Source organism: Bison bison, unplaced genomic scaffold (assembly GCF_000754665.1).
Source record: "Bison bison bison isolate TAMUID 2011002044 unplaced genomic scaffold, Bison_UMD1.0 scf7180017864299, whole genome shotgun sequence".
Lineage (NCBI taxonomy): Eukaryota > Metazoa > Chordata > Mammalia > Artiodactyla > Bovidae > Bison > Bison bison.
Window position 1 is genome coordinate 3,357,775 of NW_011494871.1, and position 12,416 is coordinate 3,370,190.

Below are 12,416 nucleotides of genomic sequence, written 5' to 3' on the forward strand. Positions count from 1 at the left end.
AGGTAAAGAATCTGTCTACAATGCCAGAGACCTGGGTTCGATCCCTGGGTTGGGAAGATTCCCTGGAGAAGGAAATGGCAACCCACTCCAGTACTCTTGCCTTGAAAATCCCATGGACGGAGGAGCTTGGTGCAGGCTACTGTCCATGGGGTTGCAAAGAGTCGGGCACGACTGAGTGACTTCATTCACACATAACATGTCATATGTCAAAAGAGACAGCTTTAATTCTTCCTTTCTGATTTGGGTGCCTTTTATTTATTTTTCTTGCCTAACTGCCATGGCTAGGATTTACAATTCTAAGTTGAATAAAAGCAGCATTTTTTTAATGCTACCCTAATAAGCAGAGGCATCCTTGTTTTATTTTTGATCTTAGAGGAAAACCTTTTCAGTTTTCACTGAGTATACTTTTAACTGTGAGCTTGTTGTACACACCCTTTATTATGTTGAAATATGTTCCCTCTGTAGTCCCTTTATTGATACGTTTATGATACATGGATGTTGAATTCTGTCAAATGCTTTTTCTGCATCTATTGCATACATTTCTTATCCTTCATTTTGTTAAAAGGGTGTATCACATTGGTTGATTTGTGCATACTGAACCAGTCTTGCATTCCTAGAATAAATAATCATGATGTATGGTCCTTTATTAATGTTGAATTTGATCTGCTAATATTTTGTTGATGATTTTTGCATCTGAGTTTATAAGGGATATTGACCTGTAATTTTCTTTTCTTGTGGTGCCTGTGCATCCATGCATGCTCAGTCATGTCCAGCTCTTCGCGACCCCATGGATTTTTGTAGCCCACAGGCTCTTCTGTCCATGGGATTTCCCAGGCAAGAATACTGGAGTAGCTTGCTATTTCCCTCTCCAGAGGTATCTTTGTCTATGCTGGTAAATGATGAAACCAGGATTCACATTCATGATGTTTAACTTCAAAATTCTGCCTTTTACCATGGTTTATATGTGGCCTTTACTTAATTGAAAGGTAGAAAATCATAATCTAGTAAATACATACATAGAGACAGAACAAAAAGTAGATAGAAAAAAGTAACAATTACAAGTCTTTCTTCCTTCAAGTTCTATACAACTGTGAGAGTTGTTGCTTTTTTTTTCAGCTTCATTATATTAATAGTATAATTGACAAATAATCTTGGGAGTTTTTAAAACTGCATTTAAACTTGTAAAGATGCCATTGTCATCTAAAAGGCAACCAACAACTGTCTGTTGGTAACTGGGCATCATTCCCGCCTGTCTATTCTAAGGCAGGGTCTAGAGGCCCAAGGCTACGTTTCTCTGGTCTGCAGATTAGATTCCACCATTTAAAGACATTTTCAGTGAAGATCCAGAAGCTCTACTGCTTCCCTTCTGGGAGCTGCGGGCAGATGCATGGATTTGGCCGGTGTGAAATTTCACAGCAGCCTGTGGATGCTCCCCTATGAGTCACCTGCCTTAAAGAAGCAGAAACCCGGCCATCCCACAGATTCCAGGGTCCCTGTGGCTCCCTGGAAGCTGCCTGAAGCCCTGGGAGCCCCCAGCAGCTTTTCCTACCTGCCCCTCAGCTCTTTCACTCTTTCATAAGTACATAATAACCTGTATCAGGTGTGTTCTACTTGTAACCCATTAGGCAATATTATGAATAATTGGAACAAATTATATTTCTAAAGCTTCACAAGGGTGTCACATTATCTATGTGCATGCTCAGTCACTTCAGTCGTGTCCGACTCTTTGTGACCCCATGGACTATAGCCCGCCGGGCTCCTCTATCCATGGGATTTCCCAGGCAAGAATACTGGAGTGGGTTGCCATGCCCTTCTGCAGGGGGTCTTCCCGACCCAGAGGTTGAACCTGGGTCTCTTACATTGCAGGCATATTCTTTACCACTAAGACACTGGGGAAGCCCCATATTACCTCTAGCCCATGGCTAAATCTGGCCTTTCAGCTCTGCACACGCTCTCCCTAGACCCACCTCCTGCGGCGCTCCTGTCACACTGCCCAGCCCTGGAGGGGCCCTCACCTGCCCAAGCTCTTCATTAAGATTGGATGTTCTGGCCATGGCATAGACATTACTTCCCTTAAAATGCATATCTTCATCCTGCAGGAAAGAAACAAAATAGCCAAGCCACACAGACAGAACTAGGCTCAAAACTTCTTCAGGAAGCCCATACTGCCACTGATCTTCTCATGTGCTTGACATTTATAAAGAATTCACAGTGGAGAGTCCAGAATACTTGGTTTGGGACACATATATGCTAGTTTTACACACGGGTTGGCAGAGTCGATTCAGGAGAAGCAAAGCCATAGATGCGGCTTTCAATCCTGGCTGTGCCTTAGGCACGCTGTGTGGCCTTAAGTGTGTCTCAGTTACTACGTCTATCAGATAAGGGTAGTAACAGGGACCTCCCTCCCGGCACTACTCAGAGCTACTGCAAAGATCAGATGAGAACATATGTGAGGGCCCTTTGTCTAATTTTGTGGTTGCTAAAATAATACTCCCATTCAAATGATGGTAGTTCATCAACATATTGGGAGGATCCTGTTAAGGTGACATCCAGAAAGAATTTTATTTCAAAGAAGAAACCAACACAACAGTGTAAAGCAATTGTCCTCAAGTTAAAAAAAATAATAATACAGATCAGCAAATGCAAACTACTATGAATTACTGTGTGCCATATGCCTGAAACTAACACAATATTATAAATCAACTATACTCCAATGAAAAAAGAACAATATGAAGACAAAAAAAAAAACTAAAAGTGACAACCCTACACACAGATTTAAAAATCTGTTCAGTCACAGCTGACAAAGTATCAACTTCAGTCAATACACGGTTGTCACCTAAGAAATATTTTTCTTAATTTGAAGGAATGCTGAAATGCCATTGTTTCTGTCATGCTTGCCAAGCTCTGTAAATCTATTGTAAGTCTATTGGACTCTCCTTTGTGAGTATCTTAAGTTTTAACAGTGGACTGTTTCTCTACACTTGCTACTAAGCCTCTATCTCTTAAATATTTCTGATTGTCTGGAAAATATATATATAGGGAAAATGTGTCCTCAAGAGCGAGTCAAAGGCATCCAAGGCACTGCTGAGTCAGCCTTGGCTCTTGGCCTGTCAGCTACACTGGCCCCACCACAAGGACTCAGTCACACTGATTCTCAAAACCAAAGCCATAACCCAAGAGAGAACTGTCTTAATTTCCTGAATTTACTACTCACCCAGTTTATAAACAGGGCCTGAATGTACTTCACAATTTCCAGAGTGACCAGCAGACTAATGGGGATGAGATTGTGGTACAAGATGATGAACACCAAAAGGTCAAACCCAAAGCTGTGATAGTCATAATCTGCGGAAGAAAAATCAGAGGAACCACGTTGCACCTTCAGGCGATATCTTTATTTATCTGTGTTCTCATTATTACTTTTTAAAATTGTGGAATTTTTCTCCATGGAAATTATTATTAAGAGTATAATTAAGTGGACACAGATATAAAATAGTTTTTAAAATATTAGCTAAGTACCAATCAACTATGTAACAGGGTGCATAGAAGCATGGGGATACAAGTTCTAACAAGACTTAGATCCTGCCCTCAGAGAACTCAGATGTAGCTTGAGAAAGTGGGAGGAGTCAGGAACTACAGCGGGACAAGCTCTGTGAGGTGTGTAGCAGCAAAACACAAAGTTGGAGGCACAAAAAATGGGTCTTAGAAAAGGCGGTAAGCAAAGCATTGAAGAGAGGACGTTGCTAAACACAGGAGATACGGAGGGGCTAATGAGGAGGACTTTTTAATCTAATGTAACAGTAGGTTTGAGGGCTTCCCTGGTGACTCAGTGGTAAAGGACCTGCCTGCCAATACAAGAGACCCAGGTTTGATCCCTGGGGCAGGAAGAGTCCCCTGGAGAAGTAAATGACAATCCTTTCCAGTATTCTTGCCTGGGAAATCCCATGGACAGACGAGCCTGGTGGGCTATATAGTCCATGGAGTTGCAAAAGAGTCGGACATGACTTAGGGACTAAAGTAACAACAACAACTGTAGATTTGAAGCTAAAGAGATAATTATTATAATGATTTTTTAAAACCCAGGGAAAGAAGTAAAAGATATTTTACTTAAAAATATCTAGAAATTGTTCAGAGGATCTATATGCACTGCCTTATATATGTCTTCCTGACAACTTGCATCTCAGACTTACACATTAAATTTACATAGTTGAATTATGGGAGGAAGGAGTTCTAACTAAACACAAAGGAAGTTGTAAAATGCTCGCAAACAGGTCCTCTCAGGGGAAATTAGAGCAACACAGAATCCTCAGGTGACAGATTAGAAAAGGTGGAAAGCTGTAAGATGGTTTACCCTGAAAACACAGAAAGACAGAACCAAAACTGCTGAACTTTTCATGTCAAATCCCTTTAAGTTCACCTTTAAACCTCTTACTGACAGAAGGCCACTCTGGCCGCTGAGTCCCTTCGGAGCTCCTTGTCACCACTCACTGTACATGGAGCCCTGCAATGACTGAAGGAAGCAGCTACTGTCCCCTTTCAAAGGAGGAAAGCAATGCTCAGGGAAGTGAACACCTTGTCCGAGCCCTTCTGGTGACTGCACGACAGATGCAAGGGTGTGGGCCTCCTCCATCTGACTCCATTTCATGCCTCTGTCTGCCCCCTCTCTCTGCTTCATTCCAGAATGCCAGGATTACATGACACTGGCATGTAATCTTTCCCAAAAAATCTTAAGAAGGAAATGTTCTATTTCTAAAACTCATTAACCTTTAGTTTCTGAAAACAAACAAATAAAGCAAAGGACCAACCTCCAGTTAGAACGAGAGCCGTCCCTTTTAAATGAAAACGTGAGAAGTAACTTATAAAAGTGGTGTTTTCCTCCCATGCTCTGACACTTACCACTCTTCCCGATGTACCAGGGCTCTGCTCTATATCTGTCTTTCCAGTATATGGCTCCCACACAGCTCACCAAGGACATGACCAAGAGCAGCAGGAACAACACCAGGATCTGCATGTTGGTCACCTTCTCCACCTTGGATCTCTTGAGGGGTGACTTGACCGCATTCTGCATGATAGCAGGAAACCACACACCAAAAAGGACCAAAAACAAGCAAGACAGGTGAATTACAGTTTGATGGTGAAGGAGGTCAAAAACTGCAATGGTTAAAAAGTACAACATCTTTGGCCACATCACGGATGGACTGAAAGTGTGCCCATGGTTTTCCACCTCGCTTCTTGGAGCATCAGCCTCTAGTTCACAGGAAACATATCCACATAGCAGATCTATCATCTCAAAATCCAAAGTCCTAGGGTTCCTAAAAACACAAAATGTTGTGACTTGGGGCAATGCTATTTGTCACCGTAGATTATTTACCTGCATGAATTTCGTTTCAAATCCAGTGTAAACGACTATGCCCAGGATCCACTCAGTATTTTTAAGCTGTGTGCCTCTAAGCAAGACCTGGTCAGGCCCAATTGAAATAGGGCTAAAAAAAAATAAAAAGAGTATTAGTAAATTACCACAGAACTTTTTCTTTTCACAAGGTAAAACAAACCTAGACTTTCACCATATATATAAATTTCTTTTGTCAAGTTCAACTTTCTGGACAAATAGCAATAAAAACAAATGTGTCTTCAAAGAAAGTATCTATTTCTAAAACAGCACAGGAAAAAATTGCTTTGTTATCCATTTCTCATCATTCCAAAGATATGTAGGTTAAAAATTTTAGAGAGTAAAACATTCTTTACACTTAGAGTGACTATAAAAGTAATTGTCAGGGAAGATTAAGTGGACAAAAAAATGTTTGAGAAGGAAAAAAAAATGATACCTTTTCTCATTTAGGTATAAAGTTCCCGCAAAACTGTTGAAATGAAAATTAGGTTCTTCACATTTTATTTTTCCAGATAGGTTTGACAATTGCTTTTCTGTTTTCATGGTAGCTGTTTCTGATAAAGCCTACAAAATAAAATCACAGGAAAAAATGAAAACAGAATTTTCATGGCAAAGTTCAATGTCTCGTTGTTGTCGTTCTGTCTCTCAGTCATGTCCAACTCTTTGCGATGCCATGGATGGTAGCCCACCAGGCTCCTCTGTCCATAGGATTTCCCAGGCAAGAATACTGGAGAGGGTTGCCATAATGGCTAATAAAAGAATATTATGAAAGTCAGTGTCTGAAAATGTATTGCACTTACCAAACAAAAAAAAATTATATCAAACACTAACATAAACTTTGCTAGAAGGCTTTGCCATACCAACATTTTGCAAATAATTTTAGTGAGATCAAAAGAAGTATGAAAGTTTAGTTTCCATCGCCTTGAAGTGAAATTATAATTATCACAATCAAACACCATATAGTATTTGATAGATTTATGCCTACAACTGATGATGCTCAACTGTGGCTCACACTCTGACTAGCCAAGGATCTAGAACAATGATTCCAAACTTCTGTGTGCATCAGACTCACCTAGAGTCATGTTAAAGTACAGATTGCAGGGCTGTGCCCCCAGAGTTTTTTTATTCAGTGGGTCTGGGGTAAGGCACCAAAACTTGCATTTCTAACAACTCTAACAGGATGGTGACGCTGCTGGTCCAACGATCACACTTTGAGAATCACTCATCGAGAAAATGCCTCATTCCAATGAGATGATCTCAGCCTTGCAGAGAGAAAAGGCAGATCACCTCCAAAAGAATTTGGAATCAAATTGTCATTAGTCTAACAATAGGAAATACTTAAAGACAGAGGATTTTATTTTTAAGTACTTAATTAAGAGACCTTTGAATCTAGAATGTTACAACTTTCTAATTTCAAATAAATTTGAAAGTTTAGTACAAATATTCTCAGGCATGCATACAAAGTATTAAAAGTTTTGACACTCAAGGACCTACATTGAAACAGTTTGGGATGAACTTCCGTTCAAAGGTACCTTAAATAAAGTCTGAAAGCTAGTTACCAACTTGAAGAAGACATTTGCAACACATACAATTGATATACCTATTCTTATGTACTGAAAGTGCATGAAGAAATTCTTTAAATCAGAAGGAGAACAGAATGAAAAGTGTAATGAAAGTGTTAGTCACTCAGTTGTGTTCAACTCTTTGTGACCCCATGGACTGTAGCCCACCAGGTTCCTCTGTCTATGGAATTCTCCAGGCAAGAATACTGGAGTGGGTAGCCATCCCTTCTCGAGGGGATCTTTCCCAACCAGGGACTGAGTCAGGTCTCCTGCATTGCAGCAGATTCTTCACTGTATGAGCCACTAGGAAAGCCTCCAACAAGAACAAATACATCTGTGTTCATTTTTTTTTTTCATCTTCTTTCTTTGTTGTTTAAATTAGGTAGTTTCTATTGTGTTATCTTTCAATTCACAGATTCTTTTCTCCAGCCCTTACATTCTGCTGTTGAGCCCAACCCCTGAGCTTTTTTCATTTGGTTGGTGGGTTGCTTTGGGGGTTGCTTTGTGTGTGTCTGTGGGGGAAGGGGGGTTAGTTATTGTATTTTTAAGTTTTTAAATTTCCAAATTTCCTTGCTGAGACTGTTTTTTTGCTGAGACTTTTGTTTCAAGCATTTTTGTCATTGCTCATGAAAGCCTTTTTTCTAATGTCCCCTGTAGTGTCTCTGTCAGATAATGCTTACATTTTTTGTTATTTTGGTGTTAGCATCATGGGTTGTCATTTTTCATTGAGTTTGAGATCCTTCTGGTTTGGGGTATGATGAATAAATTTTGACTGAAACCAGACAGCTTGCCTGTTACATGTATTATGTTACGAGATACTGCTGCTGCTGCTAAGTCACTGCAGTCGTGTCCAACTCTGTGTGACCCCATAGACGGCAGCCCACCAGGCTCCCTGGTCCCTGGGATTCTCCAGGCAAGAACACTGGAGTGGGTTGCCATTTCCTTCTCCAATACATGAAAGTGAAAAGTGAAAGTGAAGTCGCTCAGTCGTATCCGACTCGTAGCGACCCCATGGACTGCAGCCTACCAGGCTCCTTTGTCCATGGGATTTTCCAGGCAGGAGTACTGGAGTGGGGTGCCATTGCCTTCTCCGAGATACTAGACATCATTTAAACCTTAGCTGGCTTCCTCTGGCACCTCTCTGACAGGGGATGAAAGTGCTGTCTCATTACTGTATGATGGGGGATAAGCATACAAGTTGCAAATTTACCTCTTTTGATGTCCAAGTTGGGGTGGGGGGTTGGTCAGTTATAGCTGGGCAAGGGTGAGAGCCCTGATCACCCTGTAGACCTTCAACAACACCTTCCTGGCTTAAATGGGTTGCAATGCCTTGTTACTACTGTCCACATGGTCTCCTAATCCTAAAGGAAATGAACCCTGAATGTTCATTGGAAGGAATATCTTTCCTATCTCCTGGAGTTTGCTCAAATTCATGTCTATTGAGTTGGTGGTGCTATCTAACCACCTCATCCTATGCCACCCTCTTCTCCTTTTGCCTTCAATCTTTCCCAGCATCAGGGTCTTTTCAATGAGTCAGCTCTTTGCACCAGGTGGCCAAAGTATTGAAGCTTCAGTATCTGTCCTTCCAATGAATATTCAGGGTTCATTTCCTTTAAGATTGACTGGTTTGATCTCCTTGCTGTCCAAGGGTCTCTGAACATTCTTCTCTAACACCATAGTTCAAAAGCATCAATTCTTCAGTGCTCAACTTTCATTATTATGCAACCATCACATCCGTGTGTGACTACTGGGAAAACCACAGCTTTGACTATGTGAACCCTGAGATAAATGAGGCCAAAGAAAGAACAGGGAATTCGCCATCACATTGTTCCCAGGGTCGCAAGGTCCTGCTATCTGGCTTCTTCTCTCAGTTTTTCAGAGTCTTATGTTTGTTTTTTATATAAAAGCCAAAGTCTTTAGTTGTACTTGGCAGGAAAAAATAGGTAAAACAATGTCTACTCCATCTTCCCAGAAACAGAAGTCTGTAATTGAATTTTTAAAAAATCAGGTAGGTACCAAACTATTACTATGATTAGCACTGAAGACAAAGGTGGGATTTGGAAAGTGACGGAGGCAAAATAAACTCATTTTCTCAATTACTTTTACAAAGATGATAGATTTAACAAATTCTAAACCCGTTTTCTATTTTCAAATCAAATTAAAGTTTGCAGTAAAGATAGCAACAGACATGCAAATAATCAAATATAAAACCAGGGACTTCCTTACTTAAGCAAACTAACAGAGCAAAGATCAATGCCCTTTTTTCCATTACTGAAAAGATAATTGAACACTGCTTCTGCCCACTCATGCTACTGCTGCTGCTGCTAAGTCTCTTCAGTCGTGTCCGACTCTGTGTGACCCCATAGACAGAGGCCCACCAGATTGCCCCATCCCTGGGATTCTCCAGGCAAGAACACTGGAGTGGGTTGCCATTTCCTTCTCCAATGCATGAAAGTGAAAGGTGAAAGGGAAGTTGCTCAGTTGTGTCCGACTCTTTGCGACCCCATGGACTGCAGCCCACCAGGCTCCTCCATCCATGGGGTTTTCCAGGCAAGAGTACTGGAGTGGGGTGCCATTGCCTTCTCCTGCCCACTCATAATCACATGCTAATCTAAAGTTCAAATGGTAGTTTTAAAAGCAATGGTATATAAGATCACCCAGTGTTCATTTATATTCCCTTTTAATCTGGTTATGGACAACTTCCCTGGTGGCTTAGCCAGTAAAGAATCTGCCTGCAATGCAGGAGACCTGGGTTCAGTCCCTGGGTTGGGAAGATCCCCTGGAGAAGGGAATTGCTTACCCACTCCAGTATTCTTGCCTGGAGAATTCCATGGACAGAGGACCCTGGTAGGCTACAGTCCACAGGGTGCCAAACAGTTGGACATGACTGAGTGAGTAACACACTTTGATCTAGTTATATTTAGTCAGGACAGTTTTATCATCAAATCACCAGCAGAAATATCAAACTCAAAACAAAATGCATAAAGGTGTGTCATCCTTTATGACCTGAATTTTATACACTATGATTTTTCTTGCAGTAGTGAGTGACACATTCATGTAGTTCTTGCTTATTCTTTTGAAAGAACCTTCTAAATATCTCATGAGGATAAATTACATCCATTTATTAGTGGTGAGACCATTTTCATCATGAAAAAAAAGTAAGTTTTGTACATGGCAAAACTTGACACTGTGGACTCAAGTATAAAGTTAGGAATTAGAAAGACATCTCAGGACTTCCCTGGTGGTCCAGTGTCTGAGACTCTGGGCTCCCAATGCAGGGGGCACAGTTTCCATCCCCGGTCAGGGAACTAGATCCCATGTGCCGCAACTAAGAGTTCAGGTGCCGCAGCTTGGACCAGGTGCAGCCAAATAGGTAAATCAAGGTGTCTTTACCTGCCGTATTTTTAGATTCGTCTCTCCATCCAGATTAGATGTTGCAACAAAACATGTTGCCTGAGGTTCACTAAAAAAAAATAAAACGAATGATATTGAATCAAAATCTCTCAAACAAATTAATTTCCCAATAACTGTAACCATGAAATATGGTCTACATCAGTAAGGATTCTTTAGAACAGAAAGGACCACAACCACCACCTTGCCAGTGGATTTCAGCAGTCTGATCCTACAAGCCCAAGAGTCCTAATCACTGGGCCGTCAGGGAATTCCCTACGGTTGGTTTCTGTGTAGAAAGGAATTTCACTTTTTGCTGTGTGGGTAACCAGTTCCAAAACATTACTATTTAACAGCCCGTCCTGTTACCACTGACTTCCCTGGTGGTTCAGATGGTAAATAATCTGCCTGCAGTGCAGGAGTCCTGGGATCGATCCCTGAGTTGGGAAGATCCCCTGGAGGAGGGCATGACAACCCATTCCAGTACTACTGCCTGGAGAATTCCATGGACAGAGGAGCCTGGCAGACTACAGTCCATGGGGTCACAAAAGAGTCAGACATGACTGAGCAACTAACTCTAACTCCTGTTACCACTGAAGCAGAGTGCCACCACTGTCGCACATCAAAGCTCCAACACGTACAGATGTGTTTCTGGATTCTGTATTACCTCCCATGATTCTAGTTTTTGTGTTCCTGTGCCAATATTAACCCATCTAAACTGCTACAAATTGAAAATCATCTCTTTAAGTGAAGTCAGACAACTACCCTCAAATTATTCTTTTCTAAATTTATTTTTAATTGGAGGATAATTGTTTTACAATGTTGCATTGATTTCTTCCATACATCAACATGCATCAGCCACAGGTATACACATGTCCCCTCCCCCTTGAACCTGCCTCCCACCAACCCATCTCACCCCCTTTAGGTTGTCACAGAGCACCAAGCTGAGCTCCCTGTGTTACAGAGCAACTTCCCATTACCTATCTATTTTACACATGTGTGCTAAGTTGCTTCAGTCATGTCTGACTCTTTGTAACCCTATGGACTATAGCCTGCCAGGTTCCTCTGTCTATGGCATTCTCCAGGCAAGAACACTGGAGTGGGTTGCCATTTCCTTCTGCAAGGGATCTTCCCGATACAGGGAACAAACCCACATCTCTTACGTCTCCTGCATTGGCAGGTGGGTTCTTTACTGCTAATGCCACTTGGGAAGCCCCATGGTTAAGTATATATTTCAAGCTCCTCTCTCAATTTATCCTACCCTCTTCTTCCCCTGCTTTGAGTTTGCTCTCTCTGTATGAGTCTTTATTCCTATTCATAAGTGCCTTGACTGTTGTCAGCCCTTTGCTCTTCCAAATACATTTCTATTAACATTGTCTTTGAATTTCTATATCTTATGATGTCTTGACATCTTACAAATCATGTTGGCTGGAGAGAGACTGCAACTCTCAAGGGCAATTGATCCTTAGAGACAGAGTAGGGCTCTACCAGGAGTGTGCCGTCATGTGCAAACCAACCAATCCTGAGTCTATGCTCCCTAAACACCTACTTTATCTAACTTTCACACACTTGTGCCCTAAATCATCCCAGGGCCTGGTACCCGGAAACAGGAGACCTATAGCCCAGAGCCCAGCAGAATAAGCCAAGACTGTTTTGCTGTTCAGTTGCTAGTTCCAGTCCAACTTTTCATGACTCTGGACTGCAGCAGGCCAGGCTTCCCTGTCCTTCACTATTTCCTGGAGTTTGCTCAAACTCATGTCCATTGAGTCGATGATGCCATCCAACCAGCTCATCCTCTGTTGACCCCTTCTCATCCTGCCCTCAATCTTTCCCAGAATCAGGGTCTTTTCCAATGAGTTGGCTCTTAGCATCAAGTGGCCAAAGTATTAGAGCTTCAGTTCAGTTCAGTCGCTCAGTCGTGTCCGACTCTTTGCAACCCCATGAATCGCAGCACGCCAGGCCTCCCTGTCCATCACCAACTCCCGGAGTTCACTGAGACTCACGTCCATCGAGTCAGTGATGCTATCCAGCCATCTCATCCTCTGTCATCCCCTTCTCCTCCTGCCCCCAATCCCTCC

At 41.8% G+C, this 12,416-nt stretch overlaps 1 protein-coding gene across 1 annotated transcript in view; it reads right to left on the reverse strand.

Annotated features, from left to right (window-relative positions):
* Window positions 1–12,416, reverse strand: part of LOC104996864 (phospholipid-transporting ATPase IB-like) — a 119,447-nt gene that overhangs the window by 68,941 nt on the left and 38,090 nt on the right. The window contains exons 9-14 of the mRNA XM_010851252.1: window positions 10,342–10,411; window positions 5,823–5,950; window positions 5,369–5,480; window positions 4,894–5,059; window positions 3,215–3,342; window positions 2,016–2,093 (exon numbers count right to left, since the gene is read on the reverse strand). Coding sequence (XP_010849554.1) covers window positions 2,016–2,093; window positions 3,215–3,342; window positions 4,894–5,059; window positions 5,369–5,480; window positions 5,823–5,950; window positions 10,342–10,411 — 682 coding nt within the window. The remainder of the gene's footprint in view (window positions 1–2,015; window positions 2,094–3,214; window positions 3,343–4,893; window positions 5,060–5,368; window positions 5,481–5,822; window positions 5,951–10,341; window positions 10,412–12,416) is intronic.